The 14,983-nt window shown below is 47.5% G+C and overlaps 1 protein-coding gene across 10 annotated transcripts; it reads right to left on the bottom strand.

Annotated features, from left to right (window-relative positions):
• Window positions 1–4,394: 4,394 nt before the first annotated feature.
• On the bottom strand, window positions 4,395–12,885 carry FTSJ1 (FtsJ RNA 2'-O-methyltransferase 1). 10 transcript variants are annotated; one of them, XM_057495468.1, is made up of 12 exons: window positions 10,951–11,095; window positions 10,607–10,676; window positions 10,427–10,517; window positions 9,992–10,070; window positions 8,288–8,340; window positions 8,150–8,203; window positions 7,962–8,064; window positions 7,771–7,854; window positions 7,018–7,115; window positions 6,735–6,932; window positions 6,475–6,516; window positions 4,395–4,965 (listed from the first exon to the last, which is right to left on the bottom strand). In XM_057495468.1, the coding sequence occupies exons 1-11, from the start codon at window positions 11,069–11,071 to the stop codon at window positions 6,484–6,486; spliced, it is 984 nt and encodes a 327-aa protein (XP_057351451.1). In that variant the 5' UTR covers window positions 11,072–11,095; the 3' UTR covers window positions 4,395–4,965; window positions 6,475–6,483. The 10 variants fall into 10 exon arrangements, with proteins under 10 accessions (XP_057351451.1, XP_057351449.1, XP_036773117.2 ...); XM_057495466.1 differs by having other exon boundaries at window positions 4,398–4,965; window positions 7,018–7,121; XM_036917222.2 differs by lacking the exon at window positions 4,395–4,965 and adding an exon at window positions 12,617–12,885 and having other exon boundaries at window positions 6,391–6,932; window positions 7,018–7,121.
• Between the last annotated feature and the right edge of the window lie 2,098 nt (window positions 12,886–14,983).

Here is a 14,983-nt window from a genome sequence, read left to right as displayed (position 1 = left end):
AACCTTACCATTTGTTCTAGAGAATGCACAGCCCCCTGGGGAAGTCTTCCTGCCAAGTGGTTATGGTGCTGGATCCTTGGGCCCCTGCCCTCCACAGCTTAGCTTTATCTCTAATGTGATTCAGTGAACTTTGAATATCTTGGATGTGGAGCTTCCTGGGATCAAACAGATGAGGGTATAGACTCTCATGAAGTCACTAGATTTGGATGTAAGCAATCTTGGGGTCACACTGATTGGGCTGTGGACCTAGTGGGGTCACAGAGACTAGGTGTGAACACTTCTGGGGTCACACACTAGGGAGTGGTGTGGAAGCTCTAGGGGTCACACAGGCTGGGATATGGACATGGCTGAAGACACGAGAGAATGGGGTGTCGCCACTCCTGAAGTATCACAGACTAGGATGTGTTGAGTCCTATGGATTGGTGTGTGGCCACTTTTGGTGTCTGGACAACACTGAGGTCTCACAGACTGGAGTTTGGGTCCCTCTTGGATCACCTAGTTTGGGGTGTGGACACTTCTGGGGTCACACAGACTATGATCTGGTACCTCCTGGTTTCACACTTTGAACACCCTCAGAGTCACAAACTCTGGGGTCCAGACATTCCTGGGGTCACAGACAGGGATAAGGACATGGCTAAGGACATATAAACTGGGGTGTAGATTCTACTGCAGTCAAATGCCTGTGGCTTTTGTGGATTATCATAGGCTCTGCTGTGGACACCCCTGTGGTGATACTGCTTGTGGTGTGGATTCTGCTGGGGTCACAGAAACTGGAGCAGCGATGTCTCTCAGGACATGCAGACAGAGCTGGACATGCCTGTGGCCACACAGAATTTGGTATGGGCACTCCTTTGTTCACACTGAATGAGGCGATCAGTACCCCTGTGGTCACAGACACTGGGGTGTGGAGACTTCTCTGGTCACCCAGACTGGGGGTATCCTCCCCTGGGTCACTCAGCCTGCATTGTGGACCTGCCAGTAGTCACAGATACAGGCATTTCATACTCCTGTGGTCACACTGACAGGAGGCCATGGAGACTGGGGTGTAGAAACACTGTGCCAGAGACTATGGGGTTTGGATGACAGAGACTGTGGGGTTTGGATGACACTGATATCACATGCATTGGGGATTGGACATTGCTTCTGTCACAAAAACTTAGATGTGGACACTCCTGGGGGCATGTAGACAGGGAGGGGACACTCCTGAGGTGGCTAGATGGAGCAAAACCACTCCTGGAACATCTCAGGTTGAGCTGTGGACACCTGTGGGGTCACCCAGACTTGAGTGTGGATACCCCTGTGATCACAGCCTAAGGTGCACACACTCGTGGTACCTCTGAGACTATGATGTGGACACACCTGAGGTCACATCAACTAAGCCATTGCCATTCTGGACTCACATTGACTGTTGGGTAGGCACTCAGGGTAGACATGGGCTGCACTGTGCATGTTTCTGTAGTCAAATATTGGGATGTGGACATAGCTGAGGGAAGAACAATGGGCCCCATCTGAGATCATGCAGACAAGGAAATCACATTTGTCATCACATACACTGGAGTGTGGAGCCCCTTTGCTCACAGGTTTGTGATGTGGATGTCACACAGACCATTTGTAGTGAATGAACCTGAGGCCACAGAGACTGAAGCATGGGCACTTCTTGATCCCACAGAACTGCAGATTCCTGGAGGTGCAGACTGGGGAGTGACTCCCTCGTGGTCACAGAGCCTGGGGCATGGAAACTTCTTTGATCACACAGCCTGGGGTATAGAAACTCTGGCAGTCACATACCCAAGGGTATACCACACTGGGGACACACAGACAGGGTGCTGGCCATTCTTGTGGTCCCAACAGAAAGTTGATCATCCTGGGGATTACACAGACTATTGTGTGGACAGTTCAGGAGAAACGGGCTGGCTGTGGGCATCGCGGTAACACAGACCGGGGTGTGTATACTTCTGGCATTTCATGCTCTGAAGAACGATCACTCTGCGGGGACACTGACTGGGAGGGAGAAAGCCCATGGTGACACAACTAGGGTGTGAACAGTTCTTCAGGAATACAGATTAGGGGTGAGCTCTGGGGAAACACCTTGGGGTCTGGAGCTCCTGTGGTCACCCGGAGAGGGTGGACACTCCTGTGGTGGCAAAGGTTGACACATGGCCATTAGTGAGGTCACCCCGACTGGGATGTAGACACTACTGTGGACTGACATACAGTGCACACCCGCCTGGAGTCTTCATAGCTCTGTGGGCACAAGCTTTGGGTTATGGACACACAGACTATGAATACTCCAGGTGTCATCCAGGCTAGAGTGTATATGCTTCTATGGTGACATGGATTGCATTGTAGACAGCCCTGGGGTGGCAACAACTGAGGTGTGGTAACCCTTGGGGTCACACATTGGGGAATGGACACGCATTGTTCTCAGTCTATGGAATTGACAAATCTGCAAACTGGTGGGCGTGTACAGTTCTGGGGCAACACAGATGGGGTTATAGAAATCTGGGGATCACAAAGATTGGAGAATAAACACTGCTGTCATTGCAGAGTGGGATGGAAACACTCCAGGAATGACTTGGACTAAGGTAAATACTCCACTGGGGACACATGGCCTGGGGTATATGTACCTCTGTGGACAAACTGACTTTGGTGTGGAAAATTCTGGGGTCACACAGAGGGGTGTGGGCACTCCCAGAGTCACAGGACTAGGACAGCTCAGGCCAGGCGGGTAGAGAGTGGGTGCTCCCAGGGTCAGAAACTGGGCCTAGGCCAGCTGGTCCCTCCTAGAACACAGCACCGGATCACAGACTGAGGATTAGACATTGCTCCCATTACAGAGGCTTACATGTGTATACTTCTGATGTCACACAGTTGGGGGTGGTCACAAGTAGGGACACACAGCCTGAGCACTTGCCAGGTCCCAAAGGCTAATGTGCTTTTGCCCCTGGAGATTCAGATGTGGCTACTCCTGGAGGTGACAGAATGGTGTGCACATTGCTGGGGCCTCACAGACTCTAGTGTGGATTCTGAATCCACATGATAATGTGTGTGGATACTCCCATGGTCACACAGCCTTTTGTGTGGACACTTGTCACATATTTCTGGGGTCAGACTGGGGTGTGAAGACTCCTCGGTTAACATATTGTGGTGTCCCTTCCATCGGGGTCACAGACTGGTTGTGGACACTCCTAGGGTCACATAGTCAGGTATAGGGGTCACAGACTGGTAGTCCTGAGGTCACTGGACTGGGGGTATGGACAGAGAACCCGAGTTTCTAAAGATACCGGATCGAGCTGTAAAAACTGGTTCTGCCTGTGTAGCGGGTGAGTTTGTCAGTTCCTGTTTGCTGAATTGTTCAGGACTGTAGTTAAGGCAGACTTTCTGACATTTCTTTAGGAGTTTTTAACATAAAAAAATGTGTCCCGGGGAACCCTTTGGCATCTGGTTCAATCTGTGGACTCCTTCACAGAGTATTTTAAAAAGGACGAGTGGGGATGGGCAGTGACTGCAGTGGTGTATGAGAGGGACTTGATGATATGGGTGAATGTCATAACCATGATGTTCTTCATGTGAAACCTTCATAAGAGTGTATATCAATGATACCTTAATTTAAAAAAAAAAGCACGAGTGGGCATACACACACTCAAATACATAGGATTACTATGAAAACCAAGTAAATGGTGTGGAAGTTCCTCAACAAATTAAATAGAACTACCGTATGAGCCAGCAATCCCACTTCTGGATATTTAACCAAAGGAAATGAAGTCACTGTCTCAGAGATAGCTGCAACCCCATGTTCACTGCAGCATTATTCACAGTAGCCGAGATACGACAACAACCTAGGTGTCTTGTCAACACATGAATGTAGATAAAGAAAAGGCAGTATATACACACAAGGGAATATCATTCAGCAAAAAAAAGGAAATCCTGCCATTTGCAACAACATGGATGGACCTTGATGGCTTTATGCTAAGTGAGATAAGTTAGAGAAAGACAAATACTGTATGATCTCACTTGTATGTGGAATCTAAAAAATCTGAGCTCACAGAAACAGAATACATTGATGCTTGCCAGAAATTGGGAGTGGGGGTGGGGGAAATAGGTGAAGGTCAAAAGGCACAAACTTCCACTTATAAGTAAGTTCTGGAGATATAATGTACAGCATATTAACAACACTTATCAGTACTATATTGTATATTTGAAAGTTGCTGAGAGTAGATCTTAAAAGTTCTCATCACAAAAAAAAATTGTTAACTGTGAGGTGATAGATGTTAACTAAACTTATTGTGGTAATCATTTTGCAGTATGCACATATATCGAATCACTAAACTTATACAACATGTCCACTGTTTCTCAATAAAACTAGAAAAAATATTGCCACATGTATTAAAGTGAAATATTGGAATGCAGTAATATATGGACTTTATTAGTACATCAAATTATAAGATCTTCTATGATTCATAGTGACAAATGTGAACAATATTTCAAAATGCCTGTGAAAACTGGAATGTAACATAAAAAGTGACTGGACTTGTACTGGAGGAAAAGTAATAGGCACTGCTTTTACTATTGCAATTTGTTGCCAGCATTCATATTTGAGAGTAAAGCTAAATTTCAATTATATTAGTAAAAATAAAGATGTAATATTTTCCTCCATCAAGTTCCTGGATACCCCTGACTTCTATCTAGGTTAAGAACCCTGCTTTCAGGGTAAATTCTGGACATGATCAGGAGAGCCCTGGGAAGATTTAGAGAGGCAAGACTTCACTCAAGAATGCAGTGCCGACACACATTCTGTGATGTTGTTTTCCTTGCTCTGTTCGTGGTGGTGGTTGCTGGTTCCCATTCAGGGCTTGTATGTTCAGGACCCATTGCTGAGATGATAATTGAAAACAAGTTCATCAATGCAAATTCTGGTTTTCCTGATAGCAAACAGCTTCCATGTTGTATCAGACTGCTTGCTAACTAAAGGTCAAAGAAAAAGAGTTTTAAACAAAAATATATTTCCCTACTTTCTTCTGTAATCATTGTTCACTCAGCTAACATTTTTATGCAGTTTTCCCCTACTTTTATTGTGAACCATAACATACATAAAAGTGTATAAAACACATGTATATTTGGTCTACTGAGCGATGGGTGTTATTTGGTATAATTGCAAGATGTTCATTCTCATTGCTGTAATTCTCCACTGTGAATATACAATGATTTAATGACCCATTCTATAGTTGATGGATGTTTGGGCTCTATCTAGTCTGGGGCTACTACAAATAGTGTGGGCTAGGAACATTCTAGTACTCATTTCTTAGGAGTGGAATTGGCATACAGCAGCTTTAGTAGATAATGCCTAACAATTTTCCACAATGGCCACACCATGTTATGCTGCTGTCAGTGTATATGAGGGCTCTAACTATTGCATATCACTCCAGACACTTAGTATTGTCAATCTTTTTAGTTTTAGCTTACAATTTCCTGATGAGCAGCTTTTCGTGAGCTTACTGGCCATTCTCATATCTTCTTTTCCTTACTGATTTGTAGGAGCTTTTTGATATCAAATATATATAGGGACTGTAAATAATTTCCCACTGTGATTCTCCATTTCATTTTGTAAAGGTATTTTTTTTACTTCTTTTTAACAGGAGAGTTGGTCTGAGTGACCTGCTAAGCCACTGTCAAGAAGGGATGTCCTCTAACGTGACACCCAAAGGATGGGAAGCCCTCCAGGGCTGACAGGTTCAGCCCACTCTGCTACAGGCAAACTGGACCCTCACTGTGCCTTCTCACACCAGGTACAGTTCTGCCTCAGGGCCTTTGCATTTGCTGTATTTCTTCTCTCTGGAATGCCCCTTCCCCAGATTAACACATGGATTCCCTCCCTCATCTCTTTCAGGTCTCTGCTCAAACATTACCTCAGTGAGGCCTTTCATGACTACCTTTTTAGAAACTTTAAACTGCTGCCCCTAAAATTCCTGATTCTCTTTACTCTGCTTTTTGAAAACTCTCCTTTTCTGTATTACTTTTACCTATTATATATATGATATTTATGTTACATATTACATATTATGTTACATATTACATATTACAATGCAAACTATATAGTGAAATGTAAGCTATAAATGTGTGTGTGTGTGTGTGTAAACTCCTGCACTCATAGACTATGTTGTTTATTACTGCTTTCCCAATGTAGAAGCTCCATAAGGGCTGGGCTGGGATACTTGCCTGGTTTGTTCTCCACTCTATCTCCAAACCTAGAACAATGCTTGGCACATAGTACATGATTAATAAATGTTTACCAAATGCCTCAATACATAATGTATAAAACACTTAAAGCAGTTTCTGGCATACATCAGATGGTGATGTAGGTAAAGGTTTGCTGAATGAAATCAGTTGATGTAAAAGTTGCAAAGGTGAAATTTTATTGAGCTTTTTTGTACAGGTACCATTTACTCAAACTCTTAGACAAAAAGGCAAATTTACCTTAATGTGTTAAGGTGAACAGTTCATTTCACTGTCTTCCACCTACTCAAAAAAAAGAAAAGGGACTCAGATCCTTGGCTAAGCTTTTCCATTCATTATATCGAATTTTACCTATTGGTTTTTACAGCTATTGGGAGACAGGGAAGAGAATTTTGTCCCCCCAAAACCATGTGATTTGGGGACAGAAAGAGGCACACTGGAAGGGGGTCACTGTGAGTTCAGGGAAAGGGCACTGAGGGCTTTGGGCCATGTTTCCAGACCTCAGAGGCCAGCAGGGTATGGCATTGTGGGGCAGCCAGGGGCTGGGGCAATGTGTCCACTGTGCTCATGGGGCAGTCCTGGGAGCGGATCTCCTTGGCCAATCGCCCTTTCTTCTTCAATGTGCAGGCCTCCTGATATGGTGGCGAGATCGGGGGCTGTGTGGGTGGAGTATACTTGTACTCTGAACCATCCTCTAGCTGCAGGGACACATGGAGGGAATGGTGAGGTCCTGGGCACCTAGGACAGCACCCCCCATCTGCCTACTGTTGGTTGGGCACTCACGTCCAGTGGGTAACTGCGATCCGAATCATAGGAGCTCAGGTCCCCACAGGTCACAAATGGCACAATGATGCGGGTGGGCCCATCTAATTGGTTGAAATCTGGATCTGACAAGCAGGGAGAAATGAGACAGGACAAGGCTGGGATGCCTGGGTATTGAGGCCTTCCCATGTATCCACCAGCTACTGTCATATTCCTCCACTGGAAATCCTTCATGTGCTCAGATCATCTCTTCGGGAAGGCCCTCTATGATCACTCATTCTAAAAGGCCCCCTTCTCCCCTAACCCCCTACCCCAACTTCTCACTGCACTTATACTCACCTGCCATTCTATCCTGCATTGTCCAGACCTGTCTTACTCATGTGCTCACCACAAGAGCAGACTCTGAACCTTTTTCCACTAGGAGCCAGGCTAAAAACCCTCACAGAGCAAAATTCCCACACAGGGGTGGGGTTTCCACCTGGGGGTGTGACAGTATTCCTAAGCTAGTTTCTCCTTAGATGGGTGGAGTCCCGACTGGGGCAAGACTCAGGATCCTCCTGGCCCAGCATTTTCACCAGGTCCAAGAGTTACCACTGAGGAACTGAGCTAAATATCCTTTTGCAAAAATATCCATACATAGGTAGAATTTCCATCACAGAGAGTTGGGCTGAGGATCCTCTTGGGACAGAGTTCCCACCAGAGCCCTCCTGAGACATAAATTCCATAAGGGGGCAGGGTATCCCCAGGAATGGGGCCCAGGGCTCTGGCTCTCACCGTAAGAATGATCCAGCAGGGGTTTGGTCAGGTCTGGCAGGAAGCCGTCAGGGGGGTCATAACCCTGACAGACAGCGAAGGCCTCTGTGGGTGGAAGGTAGAGTGAAGGGGGACTGCTACCTCCCGCCTGTGCAGGATGTGGCCCTGAGATTTGTAGCCACCCACATGCCTGGCCCCTCCATCCCACTGACCAATGCTGGAGTTCCGGCTGCTCCTGGGTTTGGCACAGAGCACACTGGAGAAGAAGACTCGCAACTGGCTGTAGATAAGTGTCACATCCCGGCCTCGGAAGATCTACAGGATGGAGAGGCAGAGGTAGGGGTATGAGGGTGGTCCTTGGACACCCCTCCCTCTCCTCCCCCGGTTCCCTAGGGCTCACCTTGGCTACAAAGCAGCCCCCTGGTTTTAAGACGTGTGTAGCAATGTTCAGAGCCTGTGGGCAGGACAGATAGCTAAGGCTGAGGTGGAGACAGGCAGGAGGGGCCAAACTGAAGCAGGGGCAGCCAGGGTTACTCACGGCTAGGAGGAGCTGGGCCTGCATATACTCATCAACATCATGGAGGCCAGTTACTGCAGCAAGAGGAACAGCGTTAAGGGGCCATCCAGTTCTAGCTACTTTACTGTCCCAGAAAGGTTAGAGAACTAAAAACAGTTCAGGTTCTGCATGCAAATTAGCATCTGCCAACTGAACACAAATTTGGAGCGTTCAATGCTTAGAACTAATTTTAATTCTCAAAACAACTTCATACACAGGTATCATTATCATCATTTCACCTGCAACCCAGACTGCCCCTCTGAACTCCAGACTCATAGATCAGACTTGACCTCAGACTCAGCATGTCCAAAACCAAATTCCCAAGTTTCCTGCCCAAACCTGCTCCTCCCTCCATCCTCGCCATCTCCTCCGATCCTTCCAGTTGTTCAAGGCAACAACCTTAGTGCCTGACATCCTCCATTCTCCTCACATTCACATTCAAGCCATCAGCAGGTCCTCTTGGCTTTACTTTTGAAAGATCTCCTGATTCAACACTCTTCTCATCTCCACCCCTGCCACGACTGTCATCACTCACCTAGACCACTACAGGGGCCTCCTTCTCCCTGGGCCTCTGCATCTGCCCTGACACACAGGGCCCCTGTCTGGCCTCCCAAACCCCTGCTGTTTACCATCGGGAGCCCCATTGCACACCACTAGGTCTGCAGGGAAGCCCTCAAAGTGCTGGATGATCTCCTTGGCAGTGGTGACTCACGACATCCACACGGATCCTGTTATAACCCAACTCAGGCGCAGCCCTCCTTGTTCACAACCCTGTCATGGTCTTTTATGAGCTCTCATCTCAGTGAAAAAGCCAGAGTCCTCACTGTGGCCCACAGGGAGCCACACAGGATCTGTCTCCGGTCACCTCCCTGAGCTCATCACCTACCACTCTCCCCCTCATTCAATCTGATTCAACCACTGATCTCTTTGCTTTTCCTCACACATGCCAAGCACCCTTGCACCTCAGGACCTTCACTTGGGCTGGTCCCTTTGCCTGGACTGTTCTTACTCCAGACATGCCCCCAGCCCATTCCCTCACCTCTTTTCAGTCTTTGTGCTAAAGTCAGTGGGGCCTGCCCCACCACTTTATTTAAAATTCCAACAGGTACTCACCACCTCCCTCTCACTTTCATTGATTTCCCCATGATACCTATCCCCTTTTGACATGCTACATAAATCAACCATTTATTTTCCATCTGCTCCCACTAGAACACCAACTATTTCTTTTCCATCTGCTCCCACTAGAATACCAACTTTTATGAGATAAAAGAGATTAGTGGAATTTTATTCACAATTGTTTTCTTAACTTGTTGAGCAGTGTCTGACACACACAGGTGCTCAGTAAATGTGTGTTGAATGGATGGGTGGCTGACCAAAAAAAAAAATGAACAGTAAGATAGAATTGGACAGTTGCAGATGAGAGATGAGAAATGAGAAAAGGTGGACAGGAAAGGTGGACAGGAAAGGGTGGACAAGATAAAACTGAAAATGCAGAGTACAGGAAGGGAGGAGACAGAGGCAGGGAACAGGACGAAGAGGTAGGGAGAAGCTGCCAGATGGGGAAGAGCTGACAGCAGAGGAGAAAGGCAGTGAGTAGTTGAAGTGGTGAAAGAAACAAACAGAGGTGGGCCATACAAGAAGGACACACACAGGGCCCCTTTCTGCCTCCCAAACCCTGCTGTTTACCATCGGGAGCCCCATCGCACAGCACTAGGTCCGCAGGGCAGCCCTCAAAGTGCTGGATGATCTCCTTGGCAGTGGAGAGCTATGGAAGAGAAAGAGGATGAGTGGCCCCCCCAGGGGCCCCTCCACAGCCCTCTAACCCCACCTGTCCATGGCCCAGGCCCACAGCCCTACGTCATCCAAATTCTCAGGCTTTGTCTTCTAAGACCGGGCTCCATCTCTGGGGAGCCATCCTAACCCTTTTTGCTCTCTGTGATGACCACCTGCTGGTTCTGTTTCTCTGCTGTTACACTCTCTTGGGTTCTCTCAATTACTACTGCTATCTTGGTCTATCTGTCTCAGTCTGTTTCTTTGTCTTTCTCTCCCTTCTTTTCATAGTCCCCAGGTGGTGGGCGGTTTGCCCAGGATACACCCCAATACCCTCAGCCATGCTCTTACCTGGGTTATGTCCCCCTGGATCTGTAAGACACCTGGTAGTGGAGCCATAGCTTGAAGGTCCACAGCCACAACATGGCCAGATCCCTGGCCCCTGTGGAAAACAGCCACAGTGTTCACTCCTGGCCCACCCCCCACCTGGCCTGCCTCCTGGGCACCCCCCATCTGGGATTCCACACTCACCCAATCTTCTGGCTCAGCACCTGGCTCCAACTGCCCGGAGCTGCACATAGGTCAACTGCCCGTGTCACGCCTAAGCACACACAGGAAGGTGTAGTGGTTAAGTTGCACCACCTCTCCAACCCAGAAACCCCACAAAGTTCACCCCTCTCCCCTAGGGAGCACCCACATTGATCCGCTGCCCAAGTGCCCACTTCTTCAGAGTATCTGCCCATCTTCCTGCCTGGCCCCTGCCCCAGAGACCCTCCAAACCAGCCAATGTACACTGGGTGCTCTGCAGTCCTAGCCTAATTGTCTGTTCCCTCTGCCTGCCCCATCCCTCAGCGACTCGCCCGCCAGGTGGGGACCTTGGAAGAGTTGGAATTCCTCATCGAGTTGTAGCAGCTTGAAGGCACTGCGGGCACGCCAGCCATTCTCCTTGGCCAGGCGGTAGTAGACATCCCGCTTGTCCTTTGACGTCCGTCCCATCTCACACACTGTTTGCCCAGGGACCTGCCAACAGTAAGCTGATGCCACCCTATATCAGTAACTGGGTGAGTGGGTCACTGCCCAGGGCAGTGAGAACCACACCAACCAAACTGGGCTCCTTTGACCCACATGACAGCTCACTGAGCAGATGGGAAGACTGGAGCCGAGTTACTGATCCCACTGACCTCACAAGCATAAAGGACCCCATTACTGAATTCTCAGGCTCCATTGCTCACCCCACAGATCCCCGAACCCAACACTTATTTCACAGATGACCCATTACTGACCCTGTTGACATCCTGTTGCTGTCACCCACGCTCCACATATTAAACCCTGACTGTGAACCCTTCTCCAACCATGTCATTCCCATTAACATCTCATTGACCATCTCACCAGCTGTCCTTACTGCCCCTAGATTCATTAGCCCTATAAGCCCCCCAGTAATACTTTGCTTTCACCCCCATTATCCTAATACAATTCCTAACCCCTTAATCTCTCTCTTCCCCCCTATTCCCTTCAATCCCTGAAATAGGCCCCCAGTAATTCCTTTATTACTACATCCTTATCAACCCCCATTAATGCCTGGAGGGTCATGGCATATTAGCTCCCCATTAAGCCCTCAGCTACTATGATATATCAGCCCCCATTAACAGCTCTCCAACTGATTCCTCATAGAGTACACCATTAAAACTCCTTCATTACCACACTCAAATGTTAATCTCCAGTGATCACACAACAGTTCCCCATTCTTCCCCTCCCTGCTCACCTTGGCCCTACAATAACGACTCCACGATCATGCCCCAACAGCTTACAATTACCCCGTCGTTGCTCACTCTGTTCCCTTTAATTCCTCGATGATCAAGCCCTTTGACTACAACACCCCTTCAGCCTCTCATTCTCTCCTCTTTGGTCACTGCTCCCATTAGTTCCTGAATCATGACCTCCCCCGCCCCCACCGCCAGCTTTTATTATTCCCTCTACAGCTTTACCTTTACCCTTTTAATTACTTCTTCCCACTGCTCTTCCTTATTATCATAACTCCATCAATCCCTCAGGGATCACACCCTCACCCGCCTCCCATTATCTTCTAGTTGCCCATTCCACCGCCCCTCATTAGTCAATGAACACACCCACCGGTCCCCATGAACTTGACTAAAACAATTCTATTAGTCCCCACTGATTCCCTAGTAACACCGCCACCAGACCTCCATTATCTTCACGCGGCCGACCCAGCCCCCTCATTAACAGCCCTGTGGCCACATTCCCGGTCCCCCATTACCTCAAAGCTTATGCTCCCACTGGGACCACCAGACTCTGCTCAAGGCAGCTCCGCGGATATCTGGACCCCTGTGCCACTGCTCCCCCCAGCCCACCCGCAGAGTCCCCTTCTACAGACAAACCTTGGGCTGCCCAGGTGCCAGCCGCCCGGAGTACGCAGCTGCAGAGCCAAGGGCGAACTTCCCTCCTTCCCTCACTGGTGGGACAGAGCAGGCGTGCCTCAACTCTCTCGGCCTGGTCCCACGTCCTCCGCGCCCCGGGGTTAACCTTAGCTTTCCAAGTGGGGAGAGGTGGGACGAAAGAAGCCGGCCCGCGGGCACCCCGAGCCGGCGAGAGCGCAAACCGGCGAGAAATCGTAGGGCTTCAGTTTGCGTTCTTAGCTGAGGCAAATGCCTGTCGCGCATGCCTAAGGGCTACCGCAGCGGGGCAAGCCTGTCATAGTGGAACGCGGCGGCTCCGGCAAGGCCCGGACCGACCCCAACGTAATACGTGAGCCCAGTCATCTTGGGTTCACGTAGCGGGCCTTGTGAACTGCCTTTCCCAGCATGCAACCGGCACAACCAAAGCTGTTGAAGCCGCGCCCTGGGGGGCTGAAACATCGCGATGCACAAGAACTGGCTCTGCTCTTTTGTTCTACCCCTCCCCTCCCTTCTTGGACAGTGGCGTTCCCTGAGCCTGTGTACTATATTTCCCAAGATGCAACGAGCACGACAGCCCCCGTTCATTTTTTTCTGGCCGCGAAGTGAAATTACCGCGCGGGCAGTGAACAGGGAAGTAAGGAAAATACGTTGAGTGCTCGAGCGCGCTGAAGCCGCTCTGCGGCAATTTCAAATCCAGTTCTGCTCGTTGATAGCGCTGCCTGAGTTGTACCATTTCAGAACTTCAGTTTTTTCATCTGTAAAATGGCGATTATAAGTAGTACAGACTCCACAGAATTATTGGGAGTTCTGTGACCTTCAAACATTTTTTACTTCGACCCATAAAAAAAGACTATACCTCGCGACCCAGTGCACAAGCAAATAAAATAATGGAAATGTCAGGCAGAAAGACAGAAATGAGCGGGATGAAAAGGAGAAAGGGCCCCCCAAAGATGACTCAGGGAGTTGATCAAATAGAGCCAGAAAGCCAGAAATGACTCAGAGAGTTAATCAGATGAAGCCACGGGGTCCAAGAGAGACTCAGGAAATGTCCAGGGTCTCACCAGATAGGATCAGAAGCACAGGCGCAGCACAGTCTCTGTCCCCATTTCACCAATCAGAACAAGCCTAGAGGGCTGACAGCTGTCAATCAAGACCTCTCTGCCTTACCAAAACCATACAAAAGGAGCCTCAGAATAAGCATCCGGGCCTGTCTTATCTTAGGCAGGCCCGCTCTCTTACTCTATGCAGTGTATTAAAACATATTTACTTTCTTGACTTTGGTCTCTCGTCCCACTATATCTGACTTCCCTGGGACACCGAGCCGAGTCCTTTCCTTCCTAACAGAAACATTCATTATAATGTTTATCTTGTAAGGAACTTGTTCTAATTGCTGTCAGTGATGTGCTGGTAAATGGTTAACAACCAATTCTTTGGGGGAAGAAAGGGAGGAAGCCCTGATTTCTAACATTTGCCAGTTTGCATGGTTAACATACTATCATCTTGTCAGATTTCAAGTTCCCACAGTGTAGTCAGGGAACACAGAGTTTGGAAGAAATGAAGTAGTACACCATTATGTACTACTTCTACCATACAGTTCAAATAGGGGTAAATGACCTCAAGAGCACAGAGAATAGTGAAATATAGCAAAACAATTAGGAAGAGATGAGTTTTGAGTATTTATCACCTTTTAAAACTCTATTTAATTCTAAGTTTATATCATTTCATTTTTAATAGCTGTGTTTAACAGTCAAGTCTCAAAATTCCTGAAAATTGGACAGTCTGTAAATCTGCACAAGTAGGTTCCAGTGCACTGCTGAATCCTTGAACCCATTTAAATCCTTACAACAACCATGTAAGTAGTTATTATACTGATCCCCAGTTTACAGATGAGGAAATGGAGACAAGGGAGGTTATATATTATTATATTAGGCATTTAAACATACATGCTATTTAATTTGTATGTAATTATATAGAAATACAGTGATATATAATATCTACTAGTATATGTTACATATTATGTAAACAAATATAATAATATAAATATGCTATTACATGTAAATACAGGGGAATATATAATACTATATATTTATGCATTTTGGGTAGTGTATTAATACATATATAAAGTATATGTTGTCATATATAAATATGCAAGTATCCATATACATTCACTTACTAAAGCAACTGTACTAAATAGAAATATACCATTAAGTATATAAATATATAATGTTATGTCAGGTGGTGATAAAAGTCACGAAGAATAATAAAGTAAGGTGAAAGGGATGCAGAGTAACAGAGGGTTGAGTTGCTGTTTTAGGCAGCATGGTCAGGGAAGGCTTCTCTGAGGAGGTAACATTTGAGTGCAGACCTGAAGGGGAGCATACCCCAGGAGTATTTGGAGGGAGAGCATTCCAGGCACAGGTAACACCAAGTACAAAGTCCCTGAAGTGGGAACAAGCTTGGTGAGTATTCAAAGATCTGAGTGGTTGATGCATCA

Source organism: Manis pentadactyla, chromosome X (genome assembly GCF_030020395.1).
Source record: "Manis pentadactyla isolate mManPen7 chromosome X, mManPen7.hap1, whole genome shotgun sequence".
Lineage (NCBI taxonomy): Eukaryota > Metazoa > Chordata > Mammalia > Pholidota > Manidae > Manis > Manis pentadactyla.
Note: the sequence above shows the minus strand (reverse complement) of the source record. Positions and strands in the feature narration are given on the sequence as shown.

Excerpts from the sequence above, each read along its gene's own strand:
- FTSJ1 (XM_036917222.2), bottom strand. The coding sequence starts at position 11,071 with ATGGGACGGACGTCAAAGGACAAGCGGGATGTCTACTACCGCCTGGCC. Across the intron at positions 8,341-9,991 it reads GTGCGATGGGGCTCCCGATG|TAACTGGCCTCCATGATGTT; the intron begins GTAAACAGCAGG and ends CTCTTGCTGCAG. Across the intron at positions 8,204-8,287 it reads AGGCCCAGCTCCTCCTAGCC|GCTCTGAACATTGCTACACA; the intron begins GTGAGTAACCCT and ends TCCTGCCCACAG.